The sequence below is a fragment of the Epinephelus lanceolatus genome, chromosome 5, assembly GCF_041903045.1.
Source record: "Epinephelus lanceolatus isolate andai-2023 chromosome 5, ASM4190304v1, whole genome shotgun sequence".
In the NCBI taxonomy this organism is placed as follows: Eukaryota; Metazoa; Chordata; class Actinopteri; order Perciformes; family Serranidae; genus Epinephelus; species Epinephelus lanceolatus.
In genome coordinates, this window is record NC_135738.1 from 19,169,591 (window position 1) to 19,195,207 (window position 25,617).

At 40.1% G+C, this 25,617-nt stretch overlaps 1 protein-coding gene across 1 annotated transcript; it reads left to right on the top strand.

Annotated features, from left to right (window-relative positions):
- Positions 1–12: 12 nt before the first annotated feature.
- LOC117262371 (disintegrin and metalloproteinase domain-containing protein 10-like) lies at positions 13–18,422 on the top strand. The gene is made up of 16 exons (XM_033635292.2): positions 13–178; positions 2,388–2,538; positions 4,576–4,694; positions 4,801–4,959; positions 5,500–5,600; positions 6,981–7,130; positions 7,440–7,532; positions 7,630–7,813; positions 9,215–9,378; positions 9,497–9,680; positions 11,093–11,243; positions 11,353–11,536; positions 11,648–11,756; positions 11,885–12,105; positions 12,212–12,338; positions 16,737–18,422. Exons 1-16 carry the CDS (start codon positions 112–114, stop codon positions 16,937–16,939), a joined length of 2,367 nt encoding a protein of 788 aa, XP_033491183.1. The 5' UTR covers positions 13–111; the 3' UTR covers positions 16,940–18,422.
- The last annotated feature ends 7,195 nt before the right edge of the window (positions 18,423–25,617 follow it).

A 25,617-nucleotide genomic window follows, 5' to 3' on the forward strand; every position in this document is an offset into this window, starting at 1 on the left:
CACGACGCAGGAGAGAGAGGGGGCGATGAGAGGAAGGTGCAATAAACACACAGGGCGTCTGCGCCTATCTAAGTAGGACAATAAAGTGAAAACGGCATCAATGCTCTAACAATGGATTTGTCAGACATGCTTCATCTTAAAGTTTTCCTTTTCGTGTACTTGCTAAACTACACCCAAGGTGAGTGAGGCGTCTTCAGAGGGAAACCTTACAAGTTGTGTTGAATCCATGAAGCTGAGGGAGGCAGAAAGGCAGATAGCCCGTTAGCTAACAGAAGGGATCAGCAGGGCCTGCTTGTTATGAAGCGGACTGCACCCTTTTTGCCGTATTACTTCAAGCTAACAAATGATAAACGGCGTAAAAGCTGACTTGGGTTCGCGCTGTGGATTGAAATGAGCCGGTGTTGATGGGTTATTTCTGCATGTTGTCACCGTTTTTATTGTCAGGTTCGGGTCGGTTTTGTTGTTATCGTGCGAATAGCGCCGACAGCCATTGTTATGAGAAGATGGAGATGCCGACTGGGTTAACGGACCGTTAGCTTTGTGCTAGCTAACACTTTAGCCGCTAACGCTACGGTTTCTGTCAAAAATAACATATCTAACCACTGTCATTGTGTCACATGCACCGTGGCAGGGTTTATAATTTATTTGACGGACAAGTTTAAAGGTTTGCTGGTGTATTTTTGGTCTTTGTGTTGTCTCTGGTCAACACTGTGTCTTTTGCTATTGTCGCTATGCTTAAATATCACCCACTGTGTTAGCTGCATAACTCAGGAGTCAGTATTTTGAATATAATTTGTCAGTCTGTTTTTTGGGTAGTGAAATTGCCCCTTTGTAAAATGCTGTGTTGCCTTTTTATATACCTAACATTACATTATGGCATCATGTACCTGCTATATCCATCATTGTGCTTTTACATTGTGTACCATTTAAATAAAATTAGCTTCATATGACTTAAATATACCTCTGTAAGTCTCAGTTAGTTGTATGCTCCACATTTATTTTGGCACTGAGGCTTGATCCCTTGTCAAACTGTCAAAACTACCAGTCACAACTTTACTTTCCACACATCAAGCCACCCTGTGTGCCAAAATAATCCTCAAAAAATTAATGTAATGTGCTTTACCGTGCATTTAAATGACTCGTATGTTGTTTTGTATGGGCTTTTAAATATATAGGACGTTTGGTGTGACAATAGAAAAGTTAACTCAGTGCTTATTGTCTTATTTGTTGATATAAGACAATAAGATTGTAAGATATTTTTGGATAGTCATCGCTTTCACTTCTCATAGTCACCTCAATGAAAAATTTAATGTTAGCACTTGAATATTTCATACTTCACATGAACAGAGAACTAACCGAAGCCTGGTGTACTCACCCATGTTTTTTACATAGTTACTCTGAATCCTATAATTTATGGCTCACTAGTCTGGCATAATTACCTGTAAGACAGCACTAATTATACCCCATTTACTGAAAATACTCTGTTGGTTTATATGTTAAAGGGCAAACATCTGACATTACAGACTCGCTAGTGTGCTCAGTTTACTCTCTATACATAGAAAACATGTTAACTTCCAGAAGGACCCAAATAGCCTAAACAAAATTACTGTGTGTTTTCTCGAAATGGAGTTTGTCAGACTGCTTTTGAGTGTGAAGCAGTTGGAGAAATGGGTGGGAATCTTTTTCCTTCAAGCCCACCACCCACTCTTCTGGTGGCGAAATAATTATGCTGTGACGCTGGGGGCTGTTGTTAAGCACAGCTCCAAAACTGGCATCCATTTGATTTAAGTATATTTAGCTGAATTTTAACAACACAGACCATACTGGTTTGCTGTCCATCATTCTAATCCTGCCTGTCAAGCATCCACCTGAGCATCCATGTTTGGCCACCTAAATTATCTTAATGTGTACCATGCCTCAGTTACTTACTCTGAAACACAGCTGCTATACTCTAATGTCACTTTACACCTCAAATTAGATTATCTAACGCTTGAAATATGTCGCCTAACATACAAAAGTAGTGTTTCAGTTTCTCTGCCATCTGCTAAACAGTCAATGTGACAGACTCACTGTGATACCAAGGCTGCTACAAACTTATGGACTTGGATATTTGTATTTTTCGTCAACATTTGGTAGTTTACAACTTGTCTTTTATGTTTATACCTTTTTCTAATCTTCTTTTAATTTCATTTCTGTGTAGTGAGCATTCAGGCACACCTATATACACCCATAAATGAATGACCTAAAGATATGTATCCATTCACCTAGGATGGCTCTCTTGTCCTTTATTTTGATTGTATGAGGATCTGCATTTCATCAGGTTTCACAAGACTTGTATTTTCCCTGTCCTTGCTGATAACATGAGTCCCTCTGTTCTTTTCACACAGGACACTATAGAAATCCCCTGAACAAGTACATCCGTCACTATGAAGGCCTGTCCTACGACACAGAGCTCGTGCACAGCAAACATCAGAGGGCCAAGAGGGCGCTTTCTCATGAAGACAAGTTCCTTCATTTAGATTTTCACGCCCATGGAAGGTTTGTCATCTTTTTTTCTTTATCAGATATTAACCTGAAGGGAAATTCTGTCTGGCTCTCTGTCTATTTTTATGCCTCCTCATCTGTATCTTTATTTACCTGTCTGCCTGCTTATTTGCAAAACTCATATGCCTACATTGTTTATGATTAAAGGTGGAGGTCAGCTGTAGCAGAGATGTGCAGTGTGATTGACAGTTGTTTGCGTTTAATGCTTAGTGTTTTATGAAATTGTACACATGGTCAGGGGCACACATTGGCTGTTTGGTGAGGATGGATTTTTTAACTTTCAGCCTTGGTTCTCTTTGTGTAGTTTCTGAGGTCTCAATTAGAGCTCAAATGATTAATCGATGGTCAGGAAATTACCAAGAAACTATTTTGATAATCAAGTACTTATTCAGGACATTTTTAAAGCAAAAATCCCAAACATGTTGGTGAAGATTCTCTGTCCTCCAGGTCATGGTTATACTCAGTGCTATATTGTAGGCAGCTGGACTTGGTTGAGTTTTTTGAAGATATTTCACCTCTCATCCAAGAGGCTTCTTCAGTTCTAACTGAAACTCTGCAAGGGTTCTCACCCACACAGGGTTTAAAGCCTGCGACTCCCCACCAGTCAGTCAGTACTGAAGAATCCTCTTAGATGAGAGGTGAAACAACTTCAAGAAACTCAAGCAAGTCCAGTTGCCTACAGTATAGCACTTAGAAAAGATTCCACACAGCTCCTCAGTTGAGATTGTTGGTTGGACAAAACAAGCTATTTGAAGACTTTTCTTTTTTCTGACATTTTATAGCCCAAGCATTTAATCAATAATGGAAATGTTAGTGGCAGCTGTAATGTGCATTTGTTCTAAATAAGATAAGATAAGATAAGATAAGATAAGATAAGATAAGATAAGATAAGATAAGATACACGTTTATTGATCCCATAATTGAGAAATTCCATCTTAATAATTCTGTTAGTTAGCCCTGTGATGGATCAGGTGTTTCTGTGCACTTAATACCTGGGTGGGAACCCCTCAAGGTATAGAAGATAAATGGTTGGATGGATGGACACATGTAGCCCTTGTCATGGTTCTTCATCCAGCATTCTGAAGAGGTGGTGTTGTTTGATAGAAAGTGTCCACACTCTCCATGACAAAGTCAAGACCATCTGGCTGGGAGCTTGGCAGAGGCTGTTTATCGTCCTGCCTGTAGCAGGGCCTGCTGTTCCCAAACTCTGGTGCTGCTTAATAGGGAAGAGAACGATAAGAGCTGTGCAAACAAACACACAGAAGGGAGATGTCTGTTCCTTTGAAAAGCAGGAATGTGTCAGCTTCTTTTCCTTTGACTTCATGACAAAGCTAGAGACACAACTCAAATTCTTACATTTAATTTGCAGCACCTCATCCACCCTCTGCATGCTGGTTATGTGTATAAACATCTTCACATATTTAAATGTGCCTTACATTTCCCCCCTGAGATTAAGTCGTAACAGAAAAAACGTGGTTCAATAGGATCTGTACAGTACACATGCAGGACCAGATTTATGTGCAATTTTCTGATCTAAATTTTACAAAGACCTCTGTTATCTTGCTCTTCATTAGACTGCTGTGTAACTTACACACAATAGGAGCACACAATAAGAGCACTGTGTAGGTGTTACATGAAACCCAAGGTTTACTGTAACATCTTTGTTTCCCTGCCATATGTTTGAGCAACAAAAAACAGCATTGTTTTAAGATGCCCTAATTTTCTGTTCCCTCTCTTACGAGATAAAGACTGCAGCTCCCCTTCTGAAACTGAAAACAGTTAAATGTTTTCTCTCTATTGCCCTTCCTTTCACCTTTTCATTTGCATTTTCCCTTTTCTCGAGTGAATATTGCGCACCTCCCAAAGTGAGGTAAAATCCAGATCCATTCCCAAATCCATAGTCTCGCCCTCTGTGACAGGAATACTATCGACAGACGGTTTCAGAAACAAACTTTGTGCAATACAGATACAGATGTGATACAGATATAATTTGTTTTTCTGTTGACTCTAGTTTAATTTCTTTGATTTCAGGCATTTTAATTTACGAATGAAGAGGGATACCACCTTGTTTTCCCAAGATTTTAAGGTAGACCTTTCAGGAGAAGAGATTCCATTTGATACCTCTCATATCTACACTGGAGAAATCTATGGTAACGTTGTCCATCTCATTTTATTACACTTGTTTGAATGTATTGCTGCAGTGTTGCTTGATCTTGCTTGAATCCTCACATTTGCCCCTGTAATTTTGATTCTCAGGTGAGAAAGGGACACTGACCCATGGCTCCGTTGTGGATGGTAAGTTTGAGGGCTTCATTCAGAGCTACCACGGCACCTACTACGTGGAGCCCGCTGAGAGATACCTGGGGGCCAAAGACGTGCCCTTCCACTCTGTCATCTATCATGAAGACGACATACGTGAGTCCCCAGCAGCTTCAGCTACACAAATACATCGCCAGAATGTAATCATTGTGAATGTGTAATTGGATGCACGCTTATGTAAATGTGTGATCGAGGAAGTGCAAGGTTAGGGCAGCTGAGCTGATGGAGGCAGACTGGTGTGATCTCCCCCCAGGGAGCACAGATACCCGGGGTGCTCATTAACTGAGTAACACGATCTTTCTCTCAGGCTACTGGCTCATTTTAGCAGTCTTTACAATGTTGGTACTGGTAGTGAGCACCAAGCATACTTGACTACACTGGCACCCCCTAATTTCACATCATCTGTGTACATATAGTATGTGGCTGAGGGGCAAATTAAACAGGAATGTGAGATGAATTGCTAATGAGAGCGACGAGAAAGTAACAGCTCACATAGCAAAGCTAGGCTCAAGTGGCGTGTAAGTACATCCATTAGCTGATCATGAATAGGGCCAGAAATAGAGGGACTCAGGGGGTTAAGTAGCTAACATTGTCTCCCATAATCCTAACTGTGTTGTGTCTGCCTCTCTCACTCAGACTACCCGCACAAGTACGGCCCAGAGGGAGGCTGCGCTGATAGCTCAGTGTTTGAAAGGATGAAGAAGTACCAAGCCTCGGCCATGGAGGAGCCACCCAAGGTGAACTTCACCACACACCACAGCAAACCTCCACTGTGTCTGGTACTGAGGTAGTTTGGTTTTGGAGGGAGATTTTCATTTTTCTCTCCTCGTTTGGGTCAGAGATACCCGTGGATGTCTTTTTAAGTCTGTGTGAGCCCTTTGAGGTTATATTGACTGGTGAGAATAGGCTATCTCAGCCCAGTTAATGGATGTCTAAATAAATAACTAGTAGGTCACCACAATAGCAGGAAAAAAGTTGCTCTTTGGTAAAAGTTTTGAACTTATTTTGGACTAAATTTGGGGTGTATGCAGTAATATGTGGTTTCTTGTTAGAATTAAAAAAACTAAAATGCCCATAAAGGTGTCATTTTGATGAGAAATTGTCAATAACAGATTTGTAAAAGTGTCGTTCCTCCACACACAACACACAGTATTAAACAAGCGTGGATACTGTACTTGACCGTATTGTTAACTAGTCACACGTTAGTTAACTGTGACTGTGCTGGTTTTTCTGTATTGTGTGCTGTCTGCGGATTTATGGTTTACACCTGTTAGCCTTTTTTTCTCTCAACAAACATTTTCATACGTAGAGGGAATTAACTACAAGTATAATAGCAGTAATGTTATATTTGGATACTTCTAAAATACACTTTCATCTATCTAGCTGTGGGTGTGTTTACATAAAGAGGAAATGGATCTGAGGTTTGACGCATTGTAATGACTTGGTAGATTGTGAAATTACGTAAATGTATAGCACGTGGTTTAGTTCGACCAGCCAGCCTCCAAGATAAAGTTTCACAATGTATTTCTTTTGATTCGAAAAGGAGCTCTCACTGATCTTTTTGGCTGCCGTGAATTGAGCAGAGCTAGGTTAATCTCACTGTCCAGTGATCTCTAAAAAAGAAAACCGTAGGCCATTTAACTACGCTTACTGCTGGTGTGAATTTATTTCCAGAAACCTCAAAGACTCTTCTAAACACGTGCACGAAAAATATTCAGTCCACTGCACAACACCAAAGATTTTAACCCCTATGTCAAATTAGGCCTCTCTATAATCCAAACAAAGGTGGCATCAGGAAATGACCATATATTCTTGTTTAGTGTATACCACACGGAGCAAATAAGTTATCTAAGTTTATATAGATTTTTAAAATTTGATTGGAAATTTAGTGTGCAGTTACTCATATTATTTCTTCTTTATTCCCCCACCATACTTGTATGTGACATATGAAGTACATGCTCCACAGCAGCAGAGTTGCAGCTCATGAACATACTCAATCTGAAACACCACAGCCTAAAAATACCAGACATTACTTATTTAGCCACTGTTTGGTTGAAAATGCTATATATATGTTTTATTTAACTGTCTACGTCCTACTCTCCATCTCGCCACACCAGGAGCTCCACACTGAGGAGAGCTCTAATGATCCCATGCTGCTGAGGAGGAAGAGGATGGCACAGGTTGAGAAAAACACCTGCCAGCTTTTTATTCAGACTGACCACCTCTTCTTCAAGTATTACAAGACCAGAGAGGCTGTCATTGCTCAGGTAACACACGGTCCCTGTCACTCACTCGACACATGATGCTGTGAAGTTGTTAGAATTAGATTTACAGAGTCAGATGAAGGTTTTTTGTGTGTGATGTTGGTGGAGGGGCACATCTTTAACCTTCAGTAACATCGTATATATGAGTGTAAAGGAATAATAATAATTAGCTCTGGAAAAATAATGTTCACACAGTCTACTTTTCTGAGTGGAAACACGCTGCAACACAGGCAGGCTGACATGGACAAAACACAGTACAGCAAAGTGTACTCTTGCTGAAGTGTTTTTTCTTGTCATGTTCTACTCTTTCAGATCTCCAGTCATGTTAAGGCCATCGATGCCATCTATCAGGGCACAGACTTCATGGGCATTCGCAACATCAGCTTCATGGTGAAAAGAATCAGGGTAAGTCTTGTACTGATTTTAAGTCTTGTGTTGAGTTTAGATTTGGTCACTTCTTCTTCCCTCTGAACTCATCATCATCATCTTGTTCTTGTTGTAGATAAACACCACCAGTGACGAGAGGGACAGGTCCAACCCGTTCCGCTTTGCCAACATCGGCGTGGAGAAGTTCCTGGAGCTGAACTCAGAGCAGAACCACGACGACTACTGCTTGGCTTATGTGTTCACCGACAGAGACTTTGATGATGGCGTGTTGGGTTTGGCCTGGGTGGGAGCCCCTTCAGGTACTGAGAGACATCAGGAACTGCAAATAATCTGTCCTATTTTTAATGCATTATATAACATGTATCTTAAAGGTCTAGTGTGTAGGATTTAGTGGCATCGGCAAGTGTGTATAAAGAGAACTATCTAGCGTCAGAGGTCGGGCCCTGTTCATTCCTATGAAAGTTCCTATGAAAGGAATCTGGTGTGTGAAACATGATATGAAATTACCCAGATCTTCAGCATTGTGGGACCCATAGAGTAAGTGCATTTGAGACCTGCAGCGACTGAGCGAATAACTTCTGGTTTATCCTTCTACTATATTAAATTGAGATAAACTGACTTAATTGTGTGGCTCTTGTAGACTTTCAAAATGATGTTGAACTGAATGGATCAAATTCTCATACTGGAGTCATTTTGCAGTGGGTGTGACACTTAGAAAAAAATCAACTGATTTACAGACTCTCTCTCGAGTGTAAATCTATGGGGAAAAAAAGTCTTTTTGGGCCCCAGGGCATCACGTGGCGGACTCTGAGGTTGTAATTCCACATTTGGTCTCTATGTAAAATTGGCCTCAGGAGCCAGCGTTTGGTTTGTCCATTCTGGGCTACCATAGAAACAACATGTCAGACTCCAGGAAAGAGAACCCACCCTGTATGTAGATGTAAATGGCTCATTCTAAGGTAACAAAATCACAATTATTATTTGTTTTAGGTGATTATACACTTATAAAAACATAGTTATTATTATCATATTCAATTTCTGTCAGTATAACTCCCTAAATCTTTCACACTGGACCTTTCATGTATATGATACTTTGCACTGTGTTGTAGGCACATCATCAAAATGGGCACCCAATTTTGACTGAATATGAGATCGTTCTGGGAAGGCATCCGTGATTTACACTGTAACTTAATTGCGACTTATCTGAAATGCACATTGCAGCTAAAATAAGGAAAAGTGTTGGTGGTATTTGGGACTGCAAATGCAGATAGATTCAGACTGTAATGAGAGCCAACTGCAGCTTCAAATATCAACTCCAACAATATGCAGATGTGATGATTCCCCAAGGCTTTCATTATGGCCCTAAACGTATATTGGTTGCACTCTCAAACTGCTGAAATGGTAACTAAGATGTTTCCTGTGCTGCATTCTTTATCTGAAGTTGTAACAGAAGATATTGCACTGTCGAAATCTGTAATTTGCCGTGGGAGGTTATGTGTCCCTTGCTGGCGATGACAAAGCATTTGGATTTACCGTGTCGTGTAAACATATTGATAAATCACGCTCACTGTGTTTTAAAATAAGGCATTATGTCATCATGACATTAATCAGATACTCCCTCTTTAATGAGCGAAATCCTTCATGTTTTATAGCTGCGGTTTGGAAGAAGGTTTGTTCGAACTTGTGCTTCTCTTTTCCAGGGAGCTCCGGAGGCATCTGTGAAAAAAGCAAGCTGTACTCAGACGGAAAAAAGAAGTCTCTCAACACTGGTATAATCACTGTACAGAACTATGCCTCCCACGTACCTCCAAAAGTCTCCCATATCACTTTTGCACATGAAGTAGGACACAACTTTGGCTCCCCGGTGAGTTACTTAGATGTGCCACATTTATGCACGGTGAGAAGGAATTTATGCGGCTGGTACACTTTGTCCCTTCTTCCTCTTCTAACCTGCAATTTTTTTTCTCCCTTCTCATTCTTAGCACGACTCTGGATCTGAGTGCACCCCAGGAGAATCCAAGAGCCAAGACAAGAAGGAGAAGGGCAATTATATCATGTATGCGAGAGCTACATCAGGAGACAAGCTGAACAATAATAAGTTCTCCATCTGTAGCGTACGCAACATCAGCCAGGTGCTGGAGAAGAAGAGGAGCAACTGTTTTGTCGGTATGTTTTACTCTTTTTTTTTTAACCCATTTGATTCTGCTGACTCTGTACTGATGAGTGTAGGAGATTTTAACCCCAGTGTCCTGATTAGTGATTTAATTCAGGTAACTAGAGAGGCACTAACATATTGGCTGATATTAGCCAAGCAGTCTTGGCATTAGTCCGGTTTTATTTTTACCGAGATTTGTGATCTTATTTATTTTAAGTGTCACACCTAATGCAGGATTCCCGCAGATCCTTTAAAAAGTCTTAAAATGTATCATCCATCTTAAAATAAGGCCTTAATTGATATTAAAATGTCTTACATCAATTGTTCAAAAGCCTTAAAAATGCTAAGACATGGAAAGATGGATTTTATTCTTTTTTTTTTACTGAGGCTGCAATGTAAAATCTCCAAAATAAGTGGCTCGCATTAGCGTCACACAAATCAGGATAGAGGAACCAACAACACTCATATTTTGTTTCTGGCCAGGATGCCCAGAGCTGAGGATCCACTCTCTGCTAGTTAGCTGTCACTTTACCCTACGACATGGGAAGGTGCAAATTCACAGGCTACTTTACCAAAATTTCACGGCATGACTGAAACCATTACAAGGCAATGCATAAGAAGCTCAGTGTAATTTTTGCAAAAAGTTTTTCAAACTAATGATGGGAATCAAGGCAGTGGAGTGAGAGAGTGAGAAGAGTGAGAAATACAAATTCACTAAGAAAATCCACCAACAAACACCAGGCATTTCCCAGGTCTGGTCTATCCTCGTCTTCGCCACACCTGGATGGATAAAGTTATGTTTTATGTTACAATAAACATTTGTCCCTTATTCTTCCAAGCCCCAAATTGTTGAGTTCATGTTTTTACCCCTCGGTTTTGGGTATAAAATGACATTTATTTGGTCTTAAATTTCATCCCAAGTGGCATTAAAAAAAGTCTTAAAGTCTTAAATCTATGTTGCCTCAAGCTGTAGGAACCCTGTAGTAATAGGACTGTCATATTGGTAGCATAAAAACATTTTTAATGTTTGCTGTTCATGCATTAGCTCCAGCTGAAAGGATTGAGAAAATATTAAATATATTTGAAGGCTTCCAAAACCAGTCTTAGTACACCCGCACTGCATTATGTTTTTGCCTTTCCTCAAACAAGCTGACAAAGAGTGTTTGTTTGAGTTGAATGTTGCACCGGGCTCTCTCGGGGTCTGTTTCTATTTGAAGACTTTGATTTTGTTTCCCTGTTTATTGCAGCATCTCACTCTCTTTAGAACAATATTTGTTTAGTTTGGTTTTGTAATGAGACACTTCTCATAGTAGATGTCTGATTTCTCATACACTGTCAGCCCTCAGTACAAGAAGTCAGAATATGAAAAATGTCCCAGTTTTCAGGGACCAGACATGATGTTTATTTTTCTTTCCACAAACAGAGTCTGGTCAGCCCATCTGTGGTAACGGCCTGGTGGAGCCAGGAGAGGAGTGTGACTGCGGCTACAGTGATCAGTGCAGAGACCAGTGCTGCTATGACGCCAACCAAGCGGACAACAAGAAGTGCAAATTAAAGCCCAATAAAGTCTGCAGGTAGATGTTGATGTTATTTCTGGTTGTCTGACCGTTTTAATTTTTCATAAGAAAGATCTTGCAGCTTATTTTTGATCATTTGACTAAAAAAACCTCTCTGTCCCACCAGTCCCAGCCAGGGCCCTTGTTGTACTGCTGAGTGCTCCTACAAGGGTCGTAATGAGAAGTGCAGAGAGGAGTCAGAGTGCGCTCACCAGGGCATGTGTAACGGAGTCAGTGCCCAGTGCCCCACATCTGAGCCCAAGGCCAACTTCACCGCCTGCCATGGAGAGACTCAAGTCTGCCTCAACGGGGTAAGTGGCTGAAGACTTGAAAGACACCTGGAAGAACCGGTTGTTATAGCAACTTTATCTTCATACCAGTCAGCGTCTGATCTCGCCTGTCCTCATGCTCCTCCCCCGCAGGGCTGCTCCGGCTCCATCTGTGAGAAGTATGGGCTCGAGGCGTGCACCTGTGCCAGCCAAGATGGCAAGGATGAGACTGAGCTTTGCCACGTGTGCTGCATGGAGAAGAGTGAGTCATTTACCTTTTTTGAGTCCACCTTGATACCTATTTTTTTATTTGTGTGTTTATTTTATGTGCTTGAGATTGTGTGTCTTTCCATTTGGATTGTGTTGACTGTCTGTGATTCATCTCTGCAGTGAATCCCAACACGTGCAGCAGCACCGGATCAGAGCGTTTGGCTCGCTTCTTCAATAAGAAAGTGACCACGCTGCCAGCCGGCTCGCCATGCAATGACTTCAAGGGCTACTGCGACGTGTTCATGAAGTGCCGTCTGGTGGATGCAGATGGACCGCTCGCCAGGCTGAAGAAGGCCATCTTCAATCCAGAGCTCTATGAAAACATTGCAGAGTGGATTGTGGTACGTATCAGCTTCTTGATTCTGATAAGATGATTTGTGATTATTATGAGGTGTTTCTGTATTTACTGTGTTTGATTTTGATTTGTGCTTCATTCTTCTTCTTCAGGCGCATTGGTGGGCGGTGCTATTGATGGGTATTGCTCTCATCATGCTCATGGCTGGCTTCATTAAGATTTGCAGTGTGCATACACCAAGCAGTAACCCCAAACTACCCCCTCCGAAACCACTTCCGGGTGAGTTCAGGAATTTACAAAGTTAATCACACCAAAGAAAATGTAACTTGTATACGTTTATACCACCTGCCACTCCACTGCACTGAAACCTGTTGTTCATTTTTACTTGCAGGGTTGTTGTTATTGAGAGTGTTTATGATACTGTGTATATGCCCTGATGAGATTTTCACTGTACAGTAACGGTCTCAGAAAATATTGTGGTTTTACGGTATCACGATATCACCTGTTTTATTTAGAGATGCTGTGTGCTAGGCTCGTCTATGTTGACAAGAAAATATGATTTTGATGATTTAAGAGTGTGGTTGGCGGACTGTCGGAGTTTTCACAGGCGCATTACATTGTATATAGTAGGGCCGGGCGGTATTACCGTAGTAAACATGAGCCGCAGTACTGCTTTTGTGATTACCGTCGTACCCAGAATGGGGCCCAGCGGCCGGCCAGCCTGCCTGCCTGCCTCACGCACCTCCCTCGCTACGTGATGGAGGTGGCCTGGCCAACCGCACCAAACCCAGGCCCGCGGGTGAAGGGGGCCGGGAGCCGCCAGCCCTCCCTCTTCCCTCTAAGGTTTATACATACTGTATAACGTTTTATACACAACAATAGATGGATTAGCAACTGTTTACTTCTGACGATAAATAGTTTCCATCCTAGACTTGTATGGCTTTTTAAATTGTTTTATTTAAGGTGTAAAAAAAAAAAAGAGAGAAGACGATACCGCGATATCATACCATCACCGCATCCCCCCAAAATAATACCGTGATATTGATTTTAGGCCATACCGCCCAGCCCTAGTATATAGTCACATCTTAATTAATGTTAGCAAAATACTAGCTAACCTCTAGCTACATGGAGAGGAGCTAGCCTAATGTCAGCTCAACAGCATCATTTTTCAGTAAAAAGTTACAGAGATTTGGAAAAGGACAGATAGGTTGGTTTCTAGCATTTTTGAAAGATAAGACAATTTATCATTAGTCAGAGTGTCAACTCTAAGTCCCTTTGTTTATATTATCTCTCTAAGGCTATGGTCTGTCCCGAAGTAACAAGATGCTGACTTTTTACAGTAAAGATAGACTAACGTTAGGTCAGCACCATGGGTCTGTATTCAGACATCGAGTACTTTTGTGATTCCCAGAGGGGGAAAGGGGAAACTTACCGGCAGTACAGGAGCAATATTGACTCACAGTCTTGTCATCCTCTGTCTCTAAGTTTCTCTTTTTCATTGAGGACCAGGGGTCTCATTTATAAACATTGCATATGCACAAAATGAGGCCTGAAATAAGTGTACGCCACTTCCCACGCAAAAGTTATGATCTATAAACACAGATTTGATGGGAGAAACTTTGACCCATGCTTATAAACAACCAGAACTTCTCAAATTATTTTTTTGGTGCACAACATTTTTGGCTTTTGTCCATACGTAGATTTTTAGTATGGATCCTAGGCATTGTTTTATATATAGTATGAGACCCCAGAAGCCTCACTTCATTTAGTTTTTTCTTGATTATTATAGTTAACAACATGGATCCTTCCATCTCATACTGTAGTCCTTGCAGTCGGCCTCTTGAAGCTTTATTGCCTGACTCCCAGAAACTAACCAGTAAACACTGCAGCACCGGGCTAAGTGGAACCAGCATCACCATGTTTCTTTTTGTCAAGCTCGTCTGACTTAGCAACAGTAACTAAAGGAGCAGGACTTGGGATCGGCCTGTTGTAAAATCACAAGCATCGTCTAAAAAGAGAAAAAAAACTAAAGATACTTATTTGATGGTGACATGCCTCAATAAATAAACACATTAGGCACAATTATAGGTATGAAAACCAGGTGTCACACCAAATACTGAATTGACAGTAGGGTTGAGGGTTTTTTTGCCTTAATAAGCATATGACAACATTGTTTATAAAAACAATCGTTGCAGCAGAATAAGCTCAAATTACAAGCAGTCTTTAGTAGGGCTGCCACGATTAGTCGACTAATCGATGACTAATTGACTATTAAAATAATCGGTGACTATTTTAGTAGTCGACTAATCGGTTTGAGTCATTTTTCATAGAAAAGTACTATAAAAGTAGCCCAAAATACTCTTATACTCTTACTGCAGCTTCTTATGTTCAGATATTGGCAGCTTTACACACTCTCCCATGATGGTGAACTAAAACCCTTTGGCGTGAGTATGAAACAAGATGTTAGATGACGTAATTTTGGGGTTTGGGCGAGACAGACCAACATTTTTCAACATTTTAACACATTTTTCAATGAAATGATTAGTCGACTAATCGAAGAAATAATCGACAGATTAGTCGACAGTGAAAATAATCATTAGTGGCAGCCCTAGTCTTTAGAAGGATTACAATGGTCACAGTGTGACACTTAACCAAGAGCTGTAATAGGCTTCAACCTTCTGCATTGAACTTACTCCTCAAAATATGACCCAAATTATACTATAAAAGAAACTGGAAATGACATGTTTGCACAGGCTGAAAGGCTGCATTGTGATCAAGTTGAAGTGGCTTTTATCGCCTCACTGTGTGCCGTGTTAACTTCATACACACACAGGAATGCCAACAGTGTCATATGATTGATGTATTTCTATATTTTTTTTTCTATAGCTCATTTTCTTCTACTGAAAATGCCTATTGCAGCTCAGATTTTATTGTTTGGTATGAAAGCTGTGAAATGAGCAGACCTTGAATCTTGAGAGTTGGGGAGCTTTGTAACATCTTCTTTATTGCCTGACTGGTTAACATGTGGAAATCTTGGGCTGTCACAAAGGAGTGATGACAAGTGTGAAGGAAACTTGTTGAAATCTCTGGTTGTCAAACAAAAGCAGTGGTCCTGGGTCGCACTGTGAGACAAGTCTACTGGACTGTGTAGAGCTTCAGCAACCAGAAAAGGCTGTCAGAATTCTGACAGTGTCGGATATTTAGGACAAAAACCCCACAATGAGTGCGATTACATGGACATGAATAACCCGTTTACAAGGCTTATTCTGGTCCATGTAAATGCAATGAATGACTGTGTTTACATGCACAAAATATTCTGTTTGTAATTCTAAGGCTGGGCGATGTAATGGCTATGTACGATATATCTATATATTTTCAAGCAAGATATTTATCTAGACAACAACATTTATATCGATACAGGGTCAAGCTGCGTTATATAAGGCATGCCAGCGGGCATCTCTCCTCTCTCACACTCTCCGCACAGCTCCGCCCCACTCATTTACTCATAAGTTCTCCAGCAACACAAAGAGAGACACAGAGCTGCTCCTCTGTTTAATCTGTCTGTTCATTAGTCCATAGTGCAACATCGGTCTACATGTTGCACGAGCTATGCTAAATCAGTCTATGAGATGAATGAAATTACTGCAGTAGCACACATGCAATTCAGTGCTGTGCTTCTAGTTTGTGTGTGAGGTGGATCATAGTGCGTTGTCGTTCTTATTGGTAGCTGTAGTCTATTGTGTAACATGGAGAGAGCGCCTGGATGCAGGCGACAAATGTGTTTAAAAAAAAAATAGTGACAACACAGACGTTTCATATACACGATGTATATGACGCAGACAAAGTGTCTCCTTCCCTCCCTCGGCCTCTCTGGTGATGCTGTGTACATAAATAAGATTAATAGCCTGAATAAATAAAAACATATTAATCATTTTCCAGCACTTGAGTCATTGAAAGGCCATGGAAAATGACTTTTTAACTCCCCCACAAAGATTTTCCATTGTTCCAAACTACAATGGCTTTAGGCCTACTTGATACTTTTATAGTAATGTTATAGTTTTGTGTCCTGTGCTGCAAACCTTTAAACCTGAATCCCACATGTAATCTGAAAATGCCCCATTTTGAATAAGGCCTAATCTGGAAAATCCAAACGGAAATTGAGAATATTGTCATAGTCAGAGTAATAGTGGAATATTAGTGTGCGTGTAAATGTAGTCAACGCAACTGCTGCTATGTTCCATGTTTACAGAGCAACCATGTTGCAGAATTAAATTTCATGTTGTCCTCTTTTTCTGAGTGAATCCACACTCTGTTCTTTTGAGGCTTTTTTTAAGCGAAGTGGCAGCACCATCAGAGAGCAGTGCAGAGGGATGACGCAAGTTAGTGATGTGTGTGTGCTTGAAACTGTTTTATATTTTCCTAAATGTAGTGCTTCAATTCCCCATTCTTACATCACATCATCTGGCATGCCTCCAAATTGATATCGTACAGACTGACAGACTGCGACAAAGATTTTATTAGATCCATCTCTCACAGTGTGGCGTGCGGTGAACTTACGAGATTGCTGTCATTGCGGTGTAGGCATCAGTAGCAGAGTGTCAGGAGGTGCAATTTTGTTTGGAGTAACCCCACAGTCTGTCTTTTAACAAGCTCAAATAACTGCCTTTCTCCACATAGGCACTTTGAAGAGGCGGCGAGCGCAGCAGCATGCTAACTCCCAGGTGCAGCACCAGTCCCAGCACCCGCACTCCCACCAGCACGGACACGGCGGGCACGGCGGCCAGCGGCAACCCCAGAGGCAGCCTCAGCGGCAGGCGCAGCCCCAGAGGCACCACCGTCAGCCCAGAGAGAACTATCAGATGGGCCAGATGAGACGCTGAGACCCTGCATCCCGCCCCCCTCCCCCCAATGCCTTGGCTCCTCCTTGTGCCTACAGTGGGAAACAAAAGCGTCACTCCATCCAAAGAAAAGCCTGACATGGTTGTTAGTCATCATCATATCCTCCATTTACAGACAAAACAGACACGTGAAAAAGAGAAAACACTATCTAGCAACTCGATTGGCTCTTTGTGGAGTGGACTCGACCATCAGCCATTTCCAATGCAGTGCGATCTAGCATCTTTTTCCACCATTTTTTTTTCTTTTCAAAGGAGTGCCAAGGAGTTAAGGAATCATGTGTAGCTTTAGTACATTCTGTGATGTGTTTTTTTGTTTAATTGCAACGTCTTCTTGAGTGACACGCCCGTGGCTGCTGGTGAATTGTTCCGTGATTTTTTTTTTAATTTTTTTTTTCCTTTCGCCATCCTAGCCAGGAATGAGAGACACTCAGTGGGGATTTGCGGCACTTTTGTGATTTACACATGTCAAACGACAAAAGACACAGGCTCCGGTCTCTCGTGCAGACAGTCTTCTGCATGTGACTGTACATATTTAGTGTATCATAAGTGAAAACAAACTATTTCTTCTACTGTAAATGTGTAATTCTTCACTTTTTTTCTTTTATTTTTTCGGTTAGTGCTCTCAGGACTCTTTAACACATAATTGAAGGAATGATGGTTGTGAGGAGTTCCTTGGACGCTTCTGTGGAGGATTTGGCGCCATCAGGTTCTCTTCGTAGTCGTCCAATCAGGTGGATCTCTTTCACTTTCGTTAGATTGCTAGATTTGAACAAGGTCACCATATCCCACTTTTCAGGCCTTCTTTGTTCAAGGTCCCTTTTTTTTCATCTTTTTTTGTTTTTATTGTCTTGCTAACGTCATGTTTTGCTCATGTTGTGTAACAAGCTCGAAGAGGTAAAGAGTCATGGGAACAGAAAGGGAAGATCACCTAGTTTGGTACACCTTTTATCCTCTTTGCCGATTTGTTTTTTTTTTTTTGATAATGAAGAATGAATAACCACTAACTGAAGCTGAAGCTGATTCTACCTGTTCACATATGAAGACGAGGGAAAGTGAAGGCTGCTGTGGCTTAGTTTAGAAGTGAGAGTGTATCATGTTACAAAGTTAGTTTACATGAGTGTGGAAATAAATTTAAAAACGACTCCGGTGTGGATGTACAAAAAAAAAAAAAAATTGTAAGATTAAATCATTCTATTATTCTTCAGATAGCGAATCTAAGAACTTTTCAATGTGGGCATGCAGACACATTTATTAAATGTGACTATTAATTGACCAAGGTCTGTAATATTTGTATGTCACGCAACACTATTTTCCTTTGACAGCTATTAATGTGAGTCTTAACACAAGTGGAAGGAGCAGCAGTATTGTCACACTATTCACACGTTTCCTCAGTGTGTTCACCATTTTCACAAGAGACAAACTGCTGTTTTATTTTTTTAAGAAACTTAACCTGCAGTTTCCTCCCGGTCAGATCTCATCACGGACTAAATCCCCTTAAGAGCTCATGAGTGCGGGCAGGTTGACATCAGCGTGCCATAAAACTTTATACAGCTGATCTTTTTGTGCACAGGTTTTATAACAAATACAGGAAGTGTTCAGAGCCAGTTTGAACGGAAGAAACGAAGGAGATGTTTTTCTGTTGGATTGTTTGACCTCAGGTGTTTTTCTTCCTCCCCTCACCAGCATGGCATGAGGGGCATTTTGGGAAATTATAACACTAACCAAAAGGATTTGATAATGTGGTCAGGATGTGTTGTGCAAAATCTCACCATTTATTTACCGTGCAAGCGTTTCACCCACAGATAAGATTTTGGGAGTGGATGAAAGGTTCGGCACGGAAAACAAAGCTTGGGAATTTGCATGATGTGTTCAGCGAAGGACATTTTGTGCTCTGACTTTGTTTTCTCCTGTCATTATTATTTTCAAACGCATGCAATACTAATCACAACTAATATCGTACAACACTAACGGTCGATATAATCACATGTGCTCTGGAGGGGACTTTGAAAACAACGTGTCTCACAGCTCATAGTTTATTTCACATGGCAGATGAAGCAGGCGGGTCGGCTGCTGCTATAACTTCTCATGTCTGTACAAAATGGAGCTCTTTTTAAATTTCGTCCTCCAGGCTGGATCGCGCCTGTTACGCCTGGAGACTTTACATGTAAACTTGTACAGTACTTCGAAAAATTTGCATTTCATTTGAAAAATGAAAAATTACATTTTGATACATCCGTTTCATTTTTTGTATTCTAATTCCAGAGTAAGTTGTTCAAAGATGTTCATATGTGACAAACTTTCCTCTCCTCTAAGTTATTTATGTTCTTATATGTGCTAGTTGAACTGGAGTTTGCTTATGCTTATGCTTTTTCTCCGCCATCATCAATGGTAAAAACAATTCAGGGTGATGGAGTTAATGTTACATTCTCATTTTTGTCTTCGTTCTCCTGTGGCATGGTTTGGGTAGAAGAGCAGAAGAATAATGCCTGTAAATTTACTTTCTTTTTAATTTCGTAGTCTTGGTAAAGTTTTTAGATAAACGTGCACTGAAAATGTCCAAATTGAGTTGAAATGTTGTAGGTGATGTAGGCCGAAAGAACACAAGATTAAAAAGTAATACTACTGTCTGATTTTAATGTTCACTGTGTTTTATACAGTATCGGAAATTTTTGTTCACTTTGAACATTTTTACTAAAAAAAAAAAATTTCAAATTGTATTGTGCAAAGAGATGTAATTTTTGGAGTACTTGAAATGCATTAATTAAAAGACTCGTTCAAAATAAAATAGACCCCTGTTTACTGTCTGTGATGTGTGCTCGCTTCTTCTCTCTGTCTGCTGCAGTGTTGGTTGTGTGTGTTTACAGTGCAGAGGTTTAATGCAGAGGAATTTTAAAAGGGAGCAAGTTTTACATATGGAGATCAGTTTACTCATCAAGTACCACTCAGCCTGTGTAACACAGTTGTGTAATATCCTCTGGGGCTCCTGATGATGTCAGCAGAGATGTTTCAGGTTGGGGTTGAGACTTACAAATGTATAACACAGAGCTTGCGCTACAAACTGCTTGATCAATCAAACTCTATTTGTCCAGCATGGAAAAATGCTGTAAGAACAATTAAGATAAAAAAAACTAGACTAATATCTAAATCAAATACATTAAAAATACTATGTGTGTATGTGTGTGTGTGTGTGTGTGTGTGTGTATAAATATATATATATATATATATATATATATGTGTGTGTGTGTGTGTGTGTGTGTGTGTGTGTATATATATATATATATATGTATATATACAGTACAGGCCAAAAGTTTGGACACACCTTCTCATTCAATGCGTTTTCTTTATTTTCATGACTATTTACATTGTAGATTCTCACTGAAGGCATCAAAACTATGAATGAACACATGTGGAGTTATGTACTTAACAAAAAAAGGTGAAATAACTGAAAACATGTTTTATATTCTAGTTTCTTCAAAATAGCCACCCTTTGCTCTGATTACTGCTTTGCACACTCTTGGCATTCTCTCCATGAGCTTCAAGAGGTAGTCACCTGAAATGGTTTTCCAACAGTCTTGAAGGAGTTCCCAGAGGTGTTTAGCACTCGTTGGCCCCTTTGCCTTCACTCTGCGGTCCAGCTCACCCCAAACCATCTCGATTGGGTTCAGGTCCGGTGACTGTGGAGGCCAGGTCATCTGCCGCAGCACTCCATCACTCTCCTTCTTGGTCAAATAGCCCTTACACAGCCTGGAGGTGTGTTTGGGGTCATTGTCCTGTTGAAAAATAAATGATCGTCCAACTAAACGCAAACCAGATGGGATGGCATGTCGCTGCAGGATGCTGTGGTAGCCATGCTGGTTCAGTGTGCCTTCAATTTTGAATAAATCCCCAACAGTGTCACCAGCAAAACACCCCCACACCATCACACCTCCTCCTCCATGCTTCACAGTGGGAACCAGGCATGTGGAATCCATCCGTTCACCTTTTCTGCGTCTCACAAAGACACGGCGGTTGGAACCAAAGATCTCAAATTTGGACTCATCAGACCAAAGCACAGATTTCCACTGGTCTAATGTCCATTCCTTGTGTTTCTTGGCCCAAACAAATCTCTTCTGCTTGTTGCCTCTCCTTAGCAGTGGTTTCCTAGCAGCTATTTGACCATGAAGGCCTGATTCGCGCAGTCTCCTCTTAACAGTTGTTCTAGAGATGGGTCTGCTGCTAGAACTCTGTGTGGCATTCATCTGGTCTCTGATCTGAGCTGCTGTTAACTTGCGATTTCTGAGGCTGGTGACTCGGATGAACTTATCCTCAGAAGCAGAGGTGACTCTTGGTCTTCCTTTCCTGGGTCGGTCCTCATGTGTGCCAGTTTCGTTGTAGCGCTTGATGGTTTTTGCGACTCCACTTGGGGACACATTTAAAGTTTTTCCTTTTTTCCGGACTGACTGACCTTCATTTCTTAAAGTAATGATGGCCACTCGTTTTTCTTTAGTTAGCTGATTGGTTCTTGCCATAATATGAATTTTAACAGTTGTCCAATAGGGCTGTCGGCTGTGTATTAACCTGACTTCTGCACAACACAACTGATGGTCCCAACCCCATTGATAAAGCAAGAAATTCCACTAATTAACCCTGATAAGGCACACCTGTGAAGTGGAAACCATTTCAGGTGACTACCTCTTGAAGCTCATGGAGAGAATGCCAAGAGTGTGCAAAGCAGTAATCAGAGCAAAGGGTGGCTATTTTGAAGAAACTAGAATATAAAACATGTTTTCAGTTATTTCACCTTTTTTTGTTAAGTACATAACTCCACATGTGTTCATTCATAGTTTTGATGCCTTCAGTGAGAATCTACAATGTAAATAGTTATGAAAATAAAGAAAACGCATTGAATGAGAAGGTGTGTCCAAACTTTTGGCCTGTACTGTATATATATGTATATGTATATATGTATATATATGTATATATGTATATGTATATATATATATATATATATATATATGTGTGTGTGTATATATATATGTGTGTGTATATATAGATATATATATATATATATATATATATATATATATATATATGTATATATATGAGAGAGAGAGAGAAAGAGAGAGAGAGAATGATAAATTATGATGAACGGGTTAAATAAATAGTAATTCATAAACGGGATAATAATGGGTCAGAAGAATAAAGATTATTATCACTAATAATGATAATAATTGATGTGAGGAATAAAATTAATAATAATTGACAAAAGGGGCAAAAATTAATATTACTAATACTAATAATAATCGACAAGAGGGAATAATAATTAATACTGATAATAATAATTGGTGAGAGAGATGAAAATTTATATTACTAATACTAATAATCAAGAAGGATAAAAGAAATAATTGAAGAGAGGGATAGAAATTAATATTACTAATAAAGATGATAATTGATGAGAGGGATAATAATTATTATTAATAATAATAATTGGTAAGAGAGAGAAAAAATATATATTACTAATACTAATAATCGTCAATGAGAAGGATAAAAAAATAATAATCAAGAGGGATAAAGATTAATAATAATAATACATAAGAGGGATATAAATTACTATTACTAATACTACTAATAATTGATATAAGGGATAAAAATGAACAATACTAATAAAAATAATAATCAGTAAGAAGAAGGAAAAATAAATACTGTTAATCGTAGTCCATAAGAGGGAGAAAGAATAAATAGAAAGGCCTGAAAATAATAATAATAATAATTATTATTATTATTATTATTGCTATAACAACAACAAAAGCAGTGTTTGTATGATGTAAGCATTTAACAGGCTGTAAAGGTCTGGTCAAAGATGCTGTTGAGTGTCATTATTGGAGGTACAAGTTTCAGTGTTTTGGCATCTTTATGTGCACTATTGTCCCGACAGCTTGTTTTGTTTGCATTATGTAGTTATGCAGCTGAAGATCTTTTTGCAAAACAAAAACAACAAAAAGGTGTCAAATGTTATTAATATTAAGGATGGGAGGGGTCAGGTTTACAGTAACCTCCTTTAAGTTCTGCATTTTAAAGTGTGAGTGTGATTGTTAAGTTAGAAAGGGGATTTTATGATAAATTGCAGTTAATTGAACTGATATAAAGAAATGACTTCCCTCTAGTGTTGGGCTCTGGACTCTGAATCCTAATTTAGTCATTTAAATTCCTCCATATTGTTTAGTCCTTGTAAAGTTGACCTGCTGGGTGCAGTAGAGGAGCACCCACAGCAGAGGGAGCAGCTGCTGTGGGTGAAGTGTTGGCACCAGAGGCACCACAGAGCCACACACAGCTTCTCATCCTCCTTTGTTTTAATCTAGGGGAACTTAAGCAATCATTGATAACTCAACCGAGAAACTCCAAATATTATGTGGGCTCAGTTATGCTCCATTAATGTGAGTGAAGTGGGCAGAAGGAATCACATTCAGCTGCTCAGACGCTTTATTTCTTTCACCACAAGTGAGCAGTTAATTCACAGTCCTTGTTTCCGTTACACTCTTTATTTACTCATTGTCTAAACTTATTGATGTCTTCACCCTCATGAGAGTATCTGATGATGTAACAACCATAGGAAAGTGTACGCCCGACCCTGGAAGCACGCATTTGCACATGCAATGGAATGTGGCCTGCTATTGATTTTCAATGCAGATCCTCAGCTGCTCTCACTGGTTGTGACAAGAACAAGCACAGTCACCCACAACAAGGCTCAATATTTTCTGGATAATGCAGGCACTGAGGTGTAATGCAGGAGGTTTATATTGTTATTACTGATGCTGATGTCACTCTGTGCCTCTAGACAACGCCGCAGCAGAGAGGACAATGTTGCTGGTCAATATCCTACATTAAGAGTATCAGCTCTGTGCAAGGAGCTGACGTCACAGCCGATGAGCGAGCAGCACCTTTTGTCTCTCCTTGCAGTGACAAGGCATGATTGTGAATGTGGCACCGGCCTGCTGAGTGTCGCCCAGACTGGACTGAGGGGCAGCTGACACTCGCTCCAACGAGCAGCTGACCCAAGGAATGGAAACACAATACGACTGCCAGTTCATTGTCCAGAATCAGACTTGTCAAGGCATAGATTTGGTCAGATTTAGTTTGTGTATCATGAAAACAAATGCTGCAAGAAATAGAGCAACTATTACAGTGCACTACGAGTAGTTAGTGACATCTGTGCTTTTCCTACTGTGACAATTCAAAATGTCTGCTGTAACAAAGGTCTAACAAGGCCTAATATTGCCAGTGACGGAGCAAAGTTTTCAGATCGTTTACTTGTGTGAATCAGCAACTACGTATACCACACTGTGAAACTACTCCATGCTTAAGAGTATGAAAGTATGATCAGAAAAAATGTATTTAAAGTTTCAAAAGTAGAAAAATGTCGCATGTGAGTGTTATGCTATTATATTTTATATCATCAGAGTATTATTTTTTGTGCATTAATGTAAAAGCAGGATTTTACTGTTGTAGCTGGTCAAGGTGGAGCTCTTTTGTAACTATTTTGTAAAGGACTGCAACTTATTCTGACTAATCTGCTGGTTGTTTTCTTGATTATTTAACTAATCATTTGGTTTGGAAAAAGTGACAAAATATAGAGATATGTTTTCACAACTACCCAGAGCCCAAAAACAACTTCACAAAGCCTGTGATTTTCAAACAATAGTCCAAACATCAAATTTATTAAAGAATAAATTCAATTAAAGGTCTGGTGGTGATGTTACAGACCTGAAACTCCTTGTGTTTGCCAGGCATGTGGAGCCCCGTTTCCACAAAAAACTTTAGGTTTAGTACCTTTAGAACCGAAAGTAAACCCTAGGGACATGTACCTAGGCCCTGGATTGGTTTAGCATTTCGACAGCAGACTGCAGGTTGTTGTCACTCACGGCTCTGTCCAGCTTTCACTGTGTTTCCTCATCACTGATGATGCATAGGGAAGTCTGCACCTTGTTTATTATCCTCAGAACGCGGTTGCACCCTGAAATTTGAGCGTCTGGTTTTATGGGATATTTGAAAATAAAGGGACTGTGCAGTGAGTCAGGTTCTCAAGCAAGTGCAGGAGTTTAGTCAGTTTTGCCAGAGCACACGGGGGCGACGCTCCACCACATTTTCTGTGAGGATTAGAATGTATGTATTCACATAATCAAGTCAAAATCAATACATATAAGTGTATGTCGTCCAAGAGTGACAACAAAACAAATGAAAAGGTCGAAGTTGTCATGTTGAAATTTAAGGTGTGTTGATGGATTCATGTCATCAACTGATATTTACACGTTTTATACAGCAAGATAATCTTCACAAATGAAACCCGCTTTCATGATTATGGAAGCCTCTGTGCAATCACCAGAAGTAAAAAGCTAGTGTTAGGCTACAAACAAACTACACCACAGTCGCATGACCTAACATCACCAACATAACAAGACTGTAAAGCCGATGTCACAACGACGTTCTGTAGTCTCATTTAGCTATTTGTTAGCAACCACCTTTTTAAAGATGCACAGAAGCTTCAAAGTTTACGAGTGGGGTATTATTCTTTTAACCTTGTGGTAACCACAGGTCTTATTTCAGGCATCTAACCAAAATCACTATTGACTTTGAGATACAAGAACGGTGAGTGTGTTATTGGGTGAGTGAGTGCAGCTATTCTC

What these genes read in the sequence shown, in the direction of transcription:
- LOC117262371 (XM_033635292.2), top strand. Translation starts at nt 112, where the DNA reads ATGGATTTGTCAGACATGCTTCATCTTAAAGTTTTCCTTTTCGTGTAC. An exon ending in CTATCATGAAGACGACATAC is followed by an intron (nt 4,960 to 5,499) that starts GTGAGTCCCCAG and finishes TCTCTCACTCAG; the next exon opens with ACTACCCGCACAAGTACGGC. An exon ending in TCATGGTGAAAAGAATCAGG is followed by an intron (nt 7,533 to 7,629) that starts GTAAGTCTTGTA and finishes TTCTTGTTGTAG; the next exon opens with ATAAACACCACCAGTGACGA.